Source organism: Heloderma suspectum, chromosome 2, assembly GCF_057233095.1.
Source record: "Heloderma suspectum isolate Gila_16-S chromosome 2, 16-S_ref, whole genome shotgun sequence".
Taxonomy (NCBI): Eukaryota; Metazoa; Chordata; class Lepidosauria; order Squamata; family Helodermatidae; genus Heloderma; species Heloderma suspectum.
Window position 1 is genome coordinate 279100464 of NC_139459.1, and position 16956 is coordinate 279117419.

At 42.7% G+C, this 16956-nt stretch overlaps 1 protein-coding gene across 2 annotated transcripts in view; it reads right to left on the reverse strand.

The window, feature by feature from the left end:
• The window catches only part of FANCD2 (FA complementation group D2), a 57220-nt gene extending 40279 nt beyond the window's left edge, over positions 1–16941 (reverse strand). Inside the window, exons 1-13 of one of the 2 annotated variants that reach the window (XM_084839535.1) lie at positions 16863–16941; positions 14384–14471; positions 12798–12935; positions 11661–11728; positions 11038–11141; positions 10113–10176; positions 9601–9653; positions 8961–9039; positions 6878–7002; positions 4032–4119; positions 2930–3034; positions 2070–2170; positions 1016–1124 (exon numbers count right to left, since the gene is read on the reverse strand). In XM_084839535.1, the coding sequence (XP_084695661.1) occupies positions 1016–1124; positions 2070–2170; positions 2930–3034; positions 4032–4119; positions 6878–7002; positions 8961–9039; positions 9601–9653; positions 10113–10176; positions 11038–11141; positions 11661–11728; positions 12798–12935; positions 14384–14450 (1101 nt within the window). In that variant the 5' untranslated portion in view covers positions 14451–14471; positions 16863–16941. The remainder of the gene's footprint in view (positions 1–1015; positions 1125–2069; positions 2171–2929; positions 3035–4031; positions 4120–6877; positions 7003–8960; positions 9040–9600; positions 9654–10112; positions 10177–11037; positions 11142–11660; positions 11729–12797; positions 12936–14383; positions 14472–16862) is intronic. The other variant, XM_084839536.1, reaches the window with a different exon arrangement.
• Positions 16942–16956: the final 15 nt, after the last annotated feature.

The following is a 16956-nucleotide window of genomic DNA, read 5'->3' on the forward strand; positions in this document are numbered from 1 at the left end:
CTTTCACCACATTTCAAGCATATCAGCATCTTTTCTGGATTGCCTCACACAGTATTTTAGCAGCAACATCTCCTGTCCTCCCTGCCCCGGGTATATTGTTATTACTTTTTATAACAAGATTGCTGCAATCTTCTTTTGGCTATTTAGGGCTGTAAAGGCATCTGCTCTCAGTCATTCTGCATTCCAGGGTTTCAGGAGTTATTTTCCCGAAGCTGTTATTTCTGTGCTGTTTATTGTTCGAATTGTATTTTATTCTTTTAAATTTTTGCATTGTATTTTATATTTTTAACTGCTCATATTGCACTTCAGTCTGTTTGTAACCCATCCAGAGAACTTTTGTTCCTGGGTGGATTTAAAATATCATAAATAAATCATAAATAAATAAGCTGCAGCCAGGTTGAAACTCAGGCATCAGATGAGGAGACAGATAAAGAAGCCTCCTTGACAAAGCAATCCTCTGCATGTCTACTCAGAGGTGAGTCCCACTGAGTTCAGTGGGGCTTACTCCCATGTAAATGGGCACAGGATGGCAGCCTAAGATACTGTATTGAGAAAAGGAGCCCAGAAAGGCTTCACAGCACAGTGAGGATATTACACTATCTAGGGATGATATTGAGCAGGAGCACTGTTCCATGGTTACCTGGTTCAAGGCTGTCCCTCCCCAGTAGCGTGTGCCTGACAGATGTTTTAGCAGCAGGGCATTAGGCTACTAATGCATGTTCCTGTTCATCTTCACTCTGCATGTTCTTTGGTGCATATGGCTCTGTCTAGTTTTTTCTACCCTGTTGTGCCCACACCATCGCTTTTTCTAACTAGGAATTTTTCCCACGCACATGTTAACTCTACTTTCAGCCACAAAACCATTCCCTACATATTCTGTCTTTCACATACAATTTTATCACAAGATTCTGACAGGATATTTGGATAAAGTCTAAAGTACAAGATGGTTTTACAAAACTGCATGTAAAAGGATAACATGGCAAAAAGGAGATACACAGGGAAAACACAGTCTGACCTTAATCCAGCCTTCTAAAATGGTCTTCTGGAATTTAATAGCTGACTTTATAACTTCAAAAAGGAGCTTGACACAGTCCTGGTTAATGCTAATTTGGCTTGCAGACAGACTGAAAAGAAGCACAAGAGGGAAGAGCTCCTCCAACATCTTAACAACAGTAACGAAAATGGTTACAGTAGACAGCAGTTGATTCAAAATGAACTTCAATGGCTAAATTACCACCCACAAAGGAATGCACTGGAAGGGATAAAGTACAGCAACATTAGAAGGGAAAGATGAACTGGGGACCTACTAAAATGAAGGCAGAGATGACAGTTGCAGAGGCACTAGTATCACCCAAGGCAGAGGAAATGCAAAGAAGCATGGAAAGAATAACTGGAGGAGATAGAACAGCTGCACTAGGCATGTATGGGAACATATCTGGATTGTCCAATTGCACACCTAGGCCGTATGTTCCCGCATTGTGTCAATCATCCCCATTATGTGAAGAGCTGTCATATGTCCATCAGACAGCTGCAGCTGCTAGTGTTGGGAAGACCCTCCACATGATGGTGAGAAGCCATGTGGAAAGCCTCTCTTCTACACATCTGCTATATGGGACCCCCTCCACACACTCAGTGGTGGCTGTAACGTGTACACCAGCCCCCAAATTCACAAGGCTCAAGCTCTTATGGCCCTTAAGAGGAAGATGGCCCTGTGACGGATATACTGTCATATGCTCCCAAAGGATAAGATAGAAAGGTTAATGGGAGTGGGAGCCACAAACGCAACCAGAGAAGATGAGCATAAGCAAATACAGAGCTGTGATGGTGGTGCTGGTTTGGCTGGAATGGAGAGAATTAAATAGTGCACAGGATCAAAAGGAGAGGAAATGTTGGAGTGCCTTCTATGCCAGCAAAGTGACCCAAAGATAGAAAAACAACAACAGTGGCTGATGCAGTATTAAGTTTCTTCATAATGTGTTCCTCTAGCTGTTGGCTAAGTGCTCATGTATTGGCACAGCAAGTCTTAGGATGGGGCTGAATGTCAGTTGATACAGGTATTACATACAAACCTTGTCTGAGGCTGACTTCTGAGCTTGCTTTGAGAAGCCTGAATCCGTGGTAGTGAAACACACGTGTCCAGGTCCAGCTTCTTACGAAGGTCAGAAATAACCTGCAGAACAGCAGTGCATATGTTTCTGCAGCAATCACTCACTCTCTCTCTCTCTCTCTCTCACACACACACACACACACACGTGCGATCATGTATTTCAAGATGGTGATTATGGAGGAAAAAAAGTGTGAAGAGGTAGAAGTGAAAGAAAAAGCCTATAAGGACTACTACAACACAGACATTTTAGTTATTTTATAACTAATAAAATTTTCTACATACAAGCTTAACTCTTTTTCAGACTGGCAATAGGATATTTTTTTGTATCCTAAATTTGTAATTTAGATAGTTTAAAAAGGCACTCCTAATCCTATTTCCGTTGATGGAAATGAGAACTAAATGAACCAGGGGGAAAAGGGAGAAGTATGTTTTTTCCAGGGCTCTTTAAGAGAAATGTTTGGCCTGAAACTTTTGTTTGCAATAAGTAAAATATCATCTCTTTCCGCTCTACCAGTCATCCTTCAGTTTCCTACTGGAATATGCAAATCAGAATCAGATCATGCTTCTTTAACGATCATATGGCATTTCCTCTTTAGCCAGAATGACACTCTTATCTGCCTAAGTAAGAGGAAAGAGGATTTAAAGCTACCAGAAAACTTGACTATGTCAGTGGTTTCAGAACTGAAAATATGCTGGTCCATCTGTTTGCTCATACGCAGAAAGAAAGCAAATGTTTGAGTGCTTATCCCAGCATGGCCATTTTTGCATTCCCAAAGCATACCCATGAGTCAGTCTCTTAGGCTTTAAGGGTAGGTGTCTTACCTCTATCGCATCAGTGGCCTTGATAGAACGGAGAATAAATTTAACTACTACAGGCAAATCTTCCACTTTCACAGCAGCCACTGTGATCATGACAGATTGGCGTACCTAGTGGAGAGGAAAAAATTGTTCAGCTTTAGGAATGAGAAGAACCATAGGATTTATTTACATTTATTGATGCTTCTTGCATGCCCCATCCCTAGGGCTCTTGATAGATTGTAGTGGAAAATTCACATGAGCTAAAAAAATAAAAAAAGCTCTCTCTTTCTGTGCTTGTGTATGTGTGTATCTATCTCCAAAACTTTAGAACAAGGGTGGGCAACTCCCGTGGGCCTGGGGACCACTTCCCCCCAGAATCCATTAGGGCCACACCCCTCCCCTCTGCTGACATTGCCGCTACCATGCCACCAATACTGCCGCCAAAAATTTGGTGATGCAGCAGCAGCAAAAAAGCAGTGATCTTCCTTCAAAGCGAGGCACACAGGGAGTGTGCGCTTTGCTGGGAAGCAAAATTACACTTCTGGGATGCTTCCAGAGTGAGATCCCACTTCCCAGCAAGGTGCACTTTCCCTGTGCACCTAGTTTTAACAGAAAATTCCTGGGTTTTTTGTTGCCACTGTGGCAGCCAATTCAACAGTGTGTGTGGGGGGGGGCGCAGCAAGGGTCACAAAAATGCCCCCCCATGCAACCCGCAGGCCATGTTTTGCCCACTCCTGCTTTAGATCTGAGAACAGCCACCAAAACCAATCCTACTTTGTAGAGGATGCTCAAGCCTTCCAGAAAATGCTCAGGAGCAGCTGAGTCTCCAGAGGAAAGGAACACAATAGCTATGGGCCAGTCACCACAACTACCTTCCAATGTGCCTCTGCTGTCCAGGTTTAGCGTACAGATGGAATGATTAAGCAAAAGTTCTCAGCTGATCCAAGAATGTGATCTTTTCAGCCTGGACAAGCTTAATTCCTATTATTTCTTCTAACCCTCCTGTGCTTCCTCTCCGGCTTATGCATATTTATGTGCCAATAGTACTTAGTCTCACTTGTATCTGACTTTAAGCTGCACTTAGACCTTGTTTGTGAGCCCATCCATTTAATACAGGACTTCCTACCTCAGACAGAAGTCCCAGATCAAGATTCAAACTGGAAAGGGCATCCAGGATTGGAACAGTTAGCTCAGTCTTCTCTTTTAACAAGGAACTAAAATGCAGGAAAAACAAATATGCTTTACATTAAGATCTCGCAACACTCCCAAACTACAGTCATTAACTACAGTCCAATCAGTATCAATTTGCATGAAGAAACTTTGACAGACTGTTAGAGAACAGTTTTCCTGATTGCTTTTTTTTTTTGCTGCAATAGGCACAAAGTGAACAATTTATAGTCAACAACTGCTCTATAATACCACTTAACAGCTTTTGTTATTTACAACAAATAGCAACATCTCCAAGTGTTCAAAGCACTTTACATAGATTATCTCACTAATCCTTATAATTCCACTATAAAATGGGCCCTGCCAAGGAAGGTCTCAGTTCAAAACACAGACAGCAGCAAAATTCAAACAATGCAGAAAGATTTAATAAAATAAACACAGTTGATCCCAACACATATCAAGCTAGATGTTCTTCTTCAGGAGAATAGAAGCCAATTCCAATATTATAGCATCCAAATGGAAATTAATGTATAACATTTGCACATCAGCACTGCACACTTCAGGCAGAAGCTACACTAGTGATACATAACCTTCTAAACTTTGGACCTACCTTGTGAAGCACCAGCATGCTTGGTGTGTGTGCACGCCTGCGCGTGCATATGAGCGAGAGAGAGAGAGAGAACCACAAACATACACATGGTTCAGACAATCGCAGCAGGGGAAGAAACCATTGTGGCTGCTTCCCCTGCTCCCATGCGTGCGCGACCGCCATTTGCATTATTCCCCGCGTCGTGGGTTGTAGGGTGGGTAAGACCCCGCCCCCGTGCCAGGCTCAGACGACACGCCAACCCACGCTGCAGAAGGATGCATAATGGCTTCTCCCCCCCCCCCCCCCCCCGCGATCGTTTGAACGTGGCCACTGTATGTATACATACACACCCAACTCTATCTATCCAGCCAGCTAGCTTACGAAAGATTATTAAATATACAATAAAACAATAAAGAAAAATTACTATGAGCTTGTGTTGAAGTGTACAGTATAGTAGCAATAATGTTATTGGTTAGCTATAAGCCATAACAAAAACAGAGGGAACCTTCAGAGCTGAGCAACAAATTTAGTTCTGTTTCCTGGCTGCCAACACAAGGCAACATAATTTTCATTATCAAACAACAGAAAACATACAAATTGTGTTGAAGTTACATTAGCTTGTTGCCCGGAAGAAAAACGATTAGCTCAAATTCATCAGGATCAGTTGAACTTCTTCAATAAAGCCTTTGTTTGACTGTTGTGGCCATCTGGTATTATTATCATCATATTACAAGAAATAAAGTTGGAGAGGGGGGTCGAGGTGCAGAGGTAGTGGTTTGAACAAGGACATCATCTGAGTGTGGCTGAACTGAGGTTTGAACCAGAGGTTATAGCAACTAAAGTATACCTCATGTTCTTACCCACTATGCTACATCACCTATAATTAACTTTTTCTCCTCCAAAGCACATTGAAATTTAAGATGCATTTCGGGCTTTAATTTTTTCTTTCCTTTTTTGGTAAGCAGACAAAACAGGAGGCAAAATAATAGCTGTGATGAAATACAAGGTAAAACCCAACAGAAGCTAGGATAAAGAGGCTAATAAGAGTGAAGGAATAAGAGAGCAAATGTATTGGGCGAAAGAAGGGAACAAACGGGAGAGGAGGAGCCTGACTGTGACAAAGCTTTTGTCACATGATCCCTGACTTCCCAGGGCAATAGGCTGAGTTAACCTATTGTGGTTGCCTCACCACACCAAACAGGGAACGCAGTTTTCTGCAGAACCTGCAAGCATAGGCAGTCAATGCATCACATCAGCCCCATTACTGTAAAACAAGCGGCGAAGAGCTGACAGACTCAGCCTCAAGGACAGAAATGCAACCACCAGTTATTGCGCTGGCTCTAGAGAGAGGAAAATATAGTTTGTAGAACCCAAGGCTCTTTAGACACTCAGACCACATGTGCACTTTTAAATCATGAACTGAGTAACAAAGAAGTCTCTGACGAGGGTGGATGCAGTCTCTAGGATGCCAAGACAAAACAGACTGAAATTTGAACAGAGAAATCTTGATTTAAAAAGAAACAAGCAGTATAGCCTTACCATATAATATACCTAAAGCATAAAACCAAATAGAATAGTTCAACCCTTTGCTCATTGCTGAATTCTTGCAACTACAGCATCCCTGGCAAGTGGCTGTCAGACTCTGCTTAAATACCTCCACGGAGGGAGAGACCTTCACCTCCTGAGGCAAACAGTTCCACTGACAAACAGCTCTTACCATAGGAAGTTTCCCCTAATGTTGAGCAGGAAATCTGTGTTCTTGAGATTTCCACCCAGGGTCCAAGTCCTGCCCTTGGTGTAATAGAGAACAAGTCTGCTCCACCTTCTACATTAGGGAAGGGCAGAAGGTAGAGCTTCAGGAGTCTGGGACTTCAACTCCCAGAAGTCCCTACCAGCATGGCCAATGGTCAGGAATGCTGGGAGTTGAAGTCCAAAACATCTGGAGATTTACTTTCTGCCCACCCTTACATGACAGCCCTTCATATACTTGAAGACAGCTATTATGTCCCACCTGCACCCAGCTCTTTCAAATGTTCCTCATCATTGATGTGGTCCATGCCACTTGGTTTCCAGACACTTCACCATTCTGATCACCCTTCTTTGGACACACTATAGTTCATCTCTGTTCACTATGCCAGAGCAGCTAGAGCACCAATATGAGCTAACAGAAAATTATGCGGAGAGGAAAAGACAGAACATAGCAGCATAAGACTTACCCAAGCTCTCTGGCAATTTCACTATGCTGGGAGTCTTCCAGGATTTCTGGCAAGCTTATGATAATGTCATGTTGGATTGGTGGAGGAGAAACACAAATCATCTGCATGATTGTCGATACAAGATCCTGCAGATGAGAGCAGCATTAGAATACCCAGGAGGACAGGAAAAGCAGGTTTCCCTAACACTGACAGCTTAAACACAGCATTCACAGAGAAGCCAGGAGTTGTATATAACGTATGCATATAAAATGGAACTTAAGCCACTGTCTTATTTATTAGAAATACATATATTGTATATAGTATTTTAGCATAGAAACATTTGAAATCCTTATCTCATTTGTCCCCACAAAGTGTCACTTTACAGATGGGGAACTGAGCCTGAGAGGGAGTGACTTGGCCTGAGTACATCAGTGAAACCATACCAAAGCTGGATTGTAACATCTATCTACTGAACCTTATCATAAGTACATCTTATCTACTGTAGCCTTGGTTAAACAAATGAGTCTCCTCTTCCTCATCTAATAAGTATACAGCAACTCTAATATACTAATTACTGCTATCATATAGTATAAGGATCACATAGTAGGCCTATGCAGGCATTTGCCTGCAACACGAATAGAACTCAGTTGGGGAGGAGAGATGGATGCATACAAGTCTCCTCCCGCCCCAACATCCCTGCACACCTGGCTGACACTGAGATCTTTGCATGTTTAATTCTGAATAGGGTTTTTAAGCACGTTTGACAGAACACGCTTAGTTTTTTTTTTTAAAAAATTGTAATAAACAATCAGTAAACAGGTAAATACACCAGACACCAATAACTTTAACTTGCTTCATTTCATTGTTGGTCCTATATTGAATGATGCAACAGGGGGGACATGTTGACCTTGCAGTATATGATAGCCAGGAACTACTTCATTGAGTAAAAATGTCCAGTAGTTTTCTCATCAGAGCCCTGGGAGGCTAGATGTGGGGAAGCAGAACCACATGGCTGTACCTTGAGGCCATGTTCAGGAACACTGGCAGAAACATGTATGAGTGTGACTGATGTCTGCAACTAAGCCTGAATCTTTCTGTAACAGGATAACTCAATTTACATGGATTCACCATTACAAGTGCATTGTACTTCAACTGATGGGAAGAATTAAGCATCATATGCTATATCAGGCGTGCACAACCTTTTCAACCCCAAAGGCCACATTGGGTGTCTGTTGGGGTGGCAGGGGCTGTACAAGTGTGTACATGCACGTACGAGGTCCCACACACATCCCACCTGGAACAGATCTTGGTCTTGCAGCAACAGGAAAAAACACTCTACGAATGGGCTCTATGGTTCCTGCCATAGAAGCCTCAGTCCTAAAGGATCCCCAGAACAACCTAGGAATTTGGCAGAAGCCTTCAAGTACTGCATCCTAGGATGCTACAGGGACACTCTAGGAATGAGGCTTCTGTGGTAGGAACCATAGAGCCTATTCCTAAAGCACTTTTCCCACTCCCCCCCCCCCTTTCTTGGTGGTGGCAGATGCTGGGGGCCGAAGGGCTACCAGACAAAGTCTGAAAGGCTGCGTGCAGCCCGCTGGTCATAGTTTTTGTACCCCTATGCGAAATCAAACATAAAAGGGTACTGCTGACTCCTCAGTAAGTAGCACAAGCCATGCTGGAAAAGACCAAAGGCATATCTAGTCCAGCACTCAGCATAGTGGCCAACCAGATACCCATGGGAAGCCAAAAGCAGGACATGATTGCAATAGCACCCTCCTGCTCACGTTTGCGGGCAACTGGAATACAGAAGCATACTGTCTCCAATATTGGAGGTAACACATAGCCATCATGACTAGTATCCGTTGATAGCCATATCCCCTATGCATTTGTCCAATCCCCTTTTAAAGCCCTCCAAATTGGTGGCCATCACTACATCGTGTTGTAAACATAGCTTGATTTCTCCATAAGGAAAATAGTACCACACCACAAGTTATATGCTGTAGGAACTAGCACCTACCTAGTATATTGCTAGTGCTCACTGAACATTAAATAATATCTGAGAAGAAACAAACTACTGATTGATTGCCTTGGTAGTACTTGCCTTGCTGTCAACTACCCTGTCAAGCCATTTTAACTGATTGACAATGAGCCGGGGCAAATTGAGTCCATCGCTGCCCACACTGAAAGATCAGAAGGACAAAAAGTGGGAGGAAAAGGTCAAGCATAGCCATATTTCTTTTTTTATTAATGACAAAAACTCTGAAGGAAGCCAAAGCAGGATGTAGCCATGCACTCTGCTCATTCCTCTGTAAATGCACCCCAAAATCTGATTGAAGAACCATTTCTTTAACCATTTCTGTTGGAAATAAAGATGCTCTGTCATACTATGAATGAGCCAATTTAGGAGGTGCAATAAGACTGTGAAACACCATGCAACAAACCTAGTCTTGGCATCAACCATGAAGTAGGTAACAGCTCACCATGGTCCATTTATTTATTATGCCATCTAAGACGTGCCTTGCACAGCAGACAAGAACATACAGCAGAATCTTGAGCATCAAACCTCCATATTTATAAAGGCTCAGAACCTTGGACAAAGTATTTATACTACTCGACAGGTTTTTTCCCCCTTCATGTATGCCAATGAGACCCAGTTTGGGGGATTTAAAGAAGTAATTAAGAAGAAACAGGTAAAAATGCACAATAGTCAATGTTTACAGTTAAAGTAGCAGAGCACTAACCTTTCATGAAAAAATTCAGGGAGTTTTTCAAACAAGAGTCTTATTACAGCGGGCTTCCAAAAAGAAAAAGATAGAAGTGTTTTGAGAAAATTCTATTTGCCTTGAGGTAGCACATTGCATATACAATGTTACAGATCCAAAACCCATCACCCCCATAACAGAGGGATTCTCCTCTACAAAGAACTTCAGGAAAGCTTCCCCGGTATGCTAAATTATGGTACACAAAGATCAGTCTCTCGCTTCATATTGGGCTTTGGAAAAGAAGCAGCAACAAGAAGGATTTGTGCTCCTTTTTTCTTTTCTGAAGCCCAGTGCAAAGTGAGGCAAAACCCCATCCCTCACCCGAGTTCTCTGCATATCCAAAGCACTCAGGGGTGGTAGAAGGCGATTAAAAATAACAGAATTTATAAGCTGTCGAAAATTGGGTACCTCTGCTCTACCTCTTTTCCACATCTGTGAAAACCAGACTGACAAGAGAACGTTGGAAGGACTGCATGGTAAAGTAATCCTACCTGTAATATCTCAATTCCAAGGAGCAGCTTAATGAGGCTTTCACAATATGAATGGATGACATTACTGCAATGAGAGAGACATGAACACTTTAAGTAAAGGAATGGACACAAATACCACAAATACATCTATAACAATAAAAGAGGATGTCTGTCAGTCAGCCCCATAGTACCAAGACTGTGAAACCTTGACACCTGAAACTTGGCATGCATACTAAGGGGACGCTAGGGGTGTGCATCTCAGAGTTATTTGGTTTTTAAACACATTAGTTAATTTAATTTAAATGTGTCAGTGTCTGAAGCCCACAATACCACCTTTAGTCACTAGGTGGCAGACTTCCCTAACCAGCACATAGCTTTGCAGTCAATACAGTTTGAAGCCACGGAGGAATAGTCCCAGGGATAGAGTTATATAGCTGAACCCTCCCCACTGCTGTGGGAGTCCCCCCCTAGAGGAGACTGGAAGAGACAGCTCCCTCCCTCTGGGGACTATAGGGGTGCACTGCGGCAGGGGCCATGCCTAGGGGCGCCAGTGGATGTGGCTTCACTGGGATGGGCACAATGTGTTCAACTCTGACAGCTGCGTACATTTGCTTGAAGTCTTCACTATATCAAATTAAGGGCTACTCTGACCTGTGGAAAGCCAGGTCATTTCACTAGTAATAAATAAATAAACAGTTTCAGTCCAAGTCCCTATCTTTTGTTTATTTGTTTAGGGCTTGGCCTCTAACAGGCGCATCTGTTCACAATGGAATTAAGTTTATTCCCCTCCCCACCCCTGCCAAAATTAAACTTTAGAAAACTCCAATTTCAGAAGCAGATTGCACTGTACAGGAGTGGTTATTTTCTACACTGCCATGGAAAGTAAATGCAGTTATGAAACATTCTGATGATGGTTTGCAGGGACAAAAGAAAAATTTTAATTGACCTCGTGTCCGGACTTTGTACAGGTATGCATGGAAGAAGACAATTCCTGAAATGATCTCTGTTTTCAATGTGGGATTCCAAACCACTGATTAACTCCTCAATGATCTAACAGGAAAAAACAGAAAGAATGAAGACCAGGCAATAACCCTGACACTGTTTAGGGTGCACTGACATGCAAAAGCCTACTTTCTGCACGACGCCTGTTCTTCTTGACCTTTACAGGGGATATATGAGAACTGTAATTCGTGAATTGTTACGCTTCCCTGTAAAACCCACACATTCCTTCCAAAACTGCCAGCAGTTCATCTTAAGCAGGAAGAACTCTGTATTGATTTTGAGGGTCTCTCTCTTTTCCACTTACGTTCTATTTTGATTGCAGCTCATATATCTAAAATGTTAGGGGACTCACTTGAAATGAATGATGCGAGAAGTGGATTCAAAAAGACATCTGAACATGGAAATGGGGTGCCCTGGTGAACTTGAAGTTGAAAGTTTAACATTTTCCATCTACAGAGTACATTTGAGCAATGAAGTGCGAGTTGTTGTTCTCCTCCTAGCTGTGGGGGTTAGAATCACTATAAACCTATTGAATTGCAGAGACATCATGAGACAGAAATATCATACCTGTGGAAAAGTGGGGTGCTTTTTCAAGGCTTGATTCAACTTCTTCTGGAAAATTGCTCCATCCACAGCTATAGAAAAGCATCAAGAGAGCCAAACATTGTCATTCTCAAATCACAATATTCTGAATGTTCCACCTTCCCCCCTTTTATCTGCTGCATGGCAGGCAGAAATCCAGCTGGCAAAGCTTTCCCCAGCCTAGAGGTGCATTGATAGTAGAGTTGCAATGTAAGAAGGTGATAGTAAATAAATACATTTCTGGGAGGAGTCTTGTATCTTTTATAGCTGTGCAAGTAGCAGAAAATCAGCAAGTGAAGCTTTTCCTATTACTGCATTAACATGTTGAGAAGAACTTCATCCACGGAATTTCTGTTTGCCATGCAGCTACTAAAGGCACAGGAACCCAGCTAGAAAAAGGTGGCAATCCTATGTGATAGAAAAGCTGCGCCTGTTGAATGTCTCTCTGTCCTAAAACTGTTAAAGGCACAAAATCTCTATCAGTAAAATGTGGTGACCCGACAACACTCCTGCAGCAGTTACAATTGTCAAGAGCATAAACTGTATATAATGTCCAGTCAATAAATAACTTAATCTGTTACTTCTGTTCACATTCCTTCTGGATGAAATAAAAGGACAAAAGAGGATATGGAACTTTTAAAAACTTTGTGCATGCTCACACACACACGCTCCATCCTAGACAAACATAAATGAATGGTCAGTCTTAGGCAGAAGGGAGCAAAATAGTTACTTCTCCATTAGGCAATCTGTTCTTTCTGCTTCTCTGTCACTACTTACAAATACAGCTTACACTTTTCATTAGCAAAATCAGAAAGGGAATAAAGCAGGCCTGCATAACTTGTGACCCACTAAGCTGAATGGAGCCCACCAGTAGAATACTCTCCCTCCTTGCACAAACATCAGCAGCACACGTACACACACAAAATCTTGCTGGTTGGAACACACAATACCACAATCTTCAGTTAAGCTTAAATAATCAAGAATAGAGCACTTCTTCAGAATTGCTGACAGATGCAACCAGCATTAATGAGATATGAACACATTAATTTGCACTTAAATTTCCTTTTAGTATAACTGTTAGATATATCATCTGCTAAGAAAGCATATCACAAAAATCTATACCTATTTCATTCTGGTTTTCTCCAGCTTTCAATGTAATCCCCGCTGTCTTTAGGAGTTGCCCAAAAACACTGTTGCTGCCTACAACTTCATCTTGGAGAATGGAATTTTTCTTACTAGAGACCCGAGACTTCTTTGTTTCTAAGATGGAAAAGTTACTAGCATAAGAAAAATGAATATCATAGGTGTGACTGATGATTCTTAATATAATTAACTAAACTGAAAATTAACTTTTATGTCAACAAATTCTCTCAACACTTGAGGTCCCTGAGGAAATGAAACCAATGGACTATAATCTCCGAGAGTGGTCACTAGCCAATATTGTAACAGAAGGAGGGTAAAAAGTGCAACCCACAAAGCGTATGAGTGATTTGTGGATTGCAGTCCAAATCCTAAAATGATTGGACATGATCCATACACCAAAGAGACTGAAACTGAAATCAATGGAGCTCAAAAGTGCTTAATTTTTTGGCCAAATTGTGTCATTACTACACTAAACTATATAATTATTTTGGGATCTCCCAAATATGACTGTACCCTGAAACCTTCACATTAAAATTGTGGAATACTATATACAACATGGTACCCAATCAAAATTCCCCCGATCCTTCAGAATAGATTTGGAGGGCACGTGGGGGGACTGCAGCAGGGAGGAGAGGATGTGAACGTCCTGTTCCGCCCACGGTATCCAACCCACTGATGGAATGACCATCTTGGAACCAACCCAAGGTCAGGAACAATCATCAGCTCCAAGCTCAGGAGGAGGACTGGAGCTCATTTCTGTCACACTGTGCTCCTGAGGTGCTAAGAGTGCCTCCAAAGTACTGCGCAGCACGGAAGAGCCCCCACCATCTTCCACTAGCTGGAGAAGGGAGCATGGGTCATCTCCAGAAACATGGCAGAAATGTGAGAAGCTTCAAATACTTTAGAAGTGCAGTGAGACACAATCCTCAGCCCTCCCCTCAAGTATGGAGTTTGGGAGGGGGAGAGGTGATTGTTGCCACAGTCACAATGCATTTCTGAGGCCCTCTGAGGTACAGTGTGAATACTGGGCCAAACCCTACTCCCTTTCCAGTTCCAAGCCTGAAAGGAGAGGTGGGCCTTTTCCTTGTCGCATTGAACTTCTGTAGCACAATACAACAGCAGGGATGATCCCCAGCCCCAAGCTCAGGAGAACTGGCACTTGTCAGAAGATGGAACATTCACCATGATAAGCACTAAGCACATGTATGGACTCTGCATAAAATACAGGACGATAAATTCAGCCCCCTCCCTCCACTTATGGATGTAAGTAATTGACCCCCTCAAAAAAGGATTACCACACTTGAGGGACAATATCTGAAATTTATAACGTAGAGACATTACTTCTATGGAAATTTTCTCTGTGAACCCACAGCTAGTTTCATGTATTCAATGCTCATAACTATGGATTAAAAAGGTATTTTAGTGCTGAGGAAACACACAGAGAGCAACTCTCTGCTTGCCCTTGTTGTTGCACCAGGCATTACTAAAAACAATGATACGTTCTCTGCCTGGTGTGCTTGACCAAAGGAATTCCAGATGACAGAAAAGATTTTTTGTTGACATACTTGGTAATTCTTCTATCAGATTTTCCCTGCAGGCACCAGTTTTGGTCAATTTCCGTTTTGAAATCATGGCAACAGGCGTTGATGTATCCTATTACAGGAATATTGAAAAAAATATTAGAGGCTGGCTGAAGGGGAGATGTTTTTATTTTAAGATTTTGCAAATAATTTGGCAACAGAAAGGACACAACCATGCTTCAAAAATAAGAGTCTGGACTATTTGAAAGATGTATTATTCACAAAAATTAATATATATGAATGGCAAAATGGGCCACTACAATAATTTACCACAGCAAAACATATTAGTAATGGATAACAAGTAGTAGATCACCAGCTTATATGCCTATTTTAGGCATATGAGTAACCTGAATTCATTTTCACAAACACAATGAATGTAAGATCACAATTAGTGGAAACAAGTGGGGCCCTGCAACAAAATGCTGCAGTGTAGAATACTTCTGTTCAGGGTTCCAGCCATTCCATTCCCCCTCCCCGTTTTCCTATTTTTTTCTCTCATCAGTCTGTGAGCGTTCTATGTCCACTGAACATGCTCAATCTCCATTGAAATGTTTTGGGGGGAAGGGGCCTCTATTTTGGGTTTGGGGGTGCGGTGGATCCCCAGGCCCAGTTACATTAAAATCTTGCATGTTTCTACTGATTTCTATGGGCAGCTCTCCCTTCTATCCCTGGGGGAAGAAAAAGCTTATCAGCATGAACTAGGAAATGACCTATCCAGACCAGGAGTTGGGCTACACTACCCTTTTTATATCTATGTCTCTCTTCCTCCATTTCAAGCCACTCCATTCCATTCTCCCTCCCATTCAGTTGTCAGGTTTTTTTCCACTCAGTCACTCAATTAACATTCCATGCCACTGAGTTTTTATAGGGCTGTTTTGGATACCCCACCCCCTTTTTCCTAAAGGTTTTTGGGTTATTGACAAACCTCAGGGTTACCCTAAGTCTGCTGACAAGTAAGACTTACTATTAACATGTGTAAATAGACATGTTTTGCCAGAACTCCTGAAATGCTAGACTGATGCCATAATCAAGTAATGTGAGTGAAACATTTTTCAGAAATTCTATCGTCTCTCCCACCTGCCCCCCAATGTATAATTGCCCATTCCTGCCCACTTTGACCACTGGTAGCTTCTCAAATAAGAAAGCAAAAGAAGAGGCAAAGCCTCTAAATCGTATGAAAAGTGTATCTTTATCCAACAGCAATAGTCCTTGTAAAACAACACAAAGCCCAACACGTTTTGCTTGATGACGTTAGGTTGCAATCCTCAGTACACTTACTTGGCCATACACCCCACTGGATGCAGTTGGCTTTGTTTTCAAATAAAACATGCACAGAACATCTCTTACTGCAGAATACTGGTCTTCAGTTAGTGGGTTGGGATCTGCAGGTCACATCCTGACCGGGGGTGGGGGTGGGGTAGCATGTTGCATCACTACTTTTTTGTTTTAAGACACAAAAAGACAGAAAGACCAGCTGCAAAGGAAGATGATGCACTTTTGACCTTTAAGAATTATGCAGAAGGAGCAAAGACAGAAGCTGCAGTTTATGACCCAAAGAGAAAAGCTGTATCAGGAGAAATCCCTTCTTCTGCACAATTATTAAAATATACAAGAGCCCTGTTCTCTTTTGTCTGTGATCATCCTAGACTCTAGGACCAATTCCTCCTCTGTAAAACGCTTATGGTCCAGTTAGCTTTTAGTTCAGCTGGCTATTTTTGTTTGTTTTTATCAGCCTTTCTTCTGCTGGTTGCTGAATCTCTTTTCTTTATTTCATTTATATCCCACCTTTTTTCCTCTTGCAAGGAACCCAAGGCGGCTTACATTATCCTCCTCTCCATTTTAGCCTCACAACAGCAACCCTGTGAGGTGGGTTGGGCTGAGAGTCTGTGACTGGCCCAAAGTCACCCAGTGAGCTTCTATGGCCAAGTGGGGACTAGAACCTGGTTCTCCCAGCTCCTAGGCCTGTCACGTAAGCCACCTTGAGCGCTGGAAAAGGGAGCTGATAAATTATTTTAACAAGTCAGATAAATAATGTATCAAAATTTGAGTGGACCTCATGTTGGAGGTGGGTCCTGGGGTCCCAGAAGGTTGAAGGGGTCATGTCTTAGAAGAGCAACCTATCTACATCGTAACCCAATATCGTTCCAATTGGGGCTTGGAACGGGCAAGCAAGTATAGCTGTGGGAGGCAATCTAGTGCCCTCCAGAACTTTGGTACTACAACACCCCAAAGCCCCAGCCAGCATGGCCAATGGTCAGAGATTATGGGAGTTGCAGCTAAAAAGAACTGGAGGGCACCAGGTTGCCGAGTCTTGAAGTATAGGATTGTTAAACTGGAACCCTGCCCGAGTCCTGCTTGACAGGCGAGGCTCCCAGGACAGCCGTTACAGGTAAATTAACCCCCCCCCCTTCCGCCGCTACCAGCAAGGGCAGCCGTGCACCGCCCAGCTCAGCTCAGCTCTTACCGTCCGGGCGCCCAGACCAGCCCTGGCGCGCGCCTCCGCTCAAATTATCCCGCCAAGCACCAACACACGGGGCCGCGCTGCGATGACCTCACCG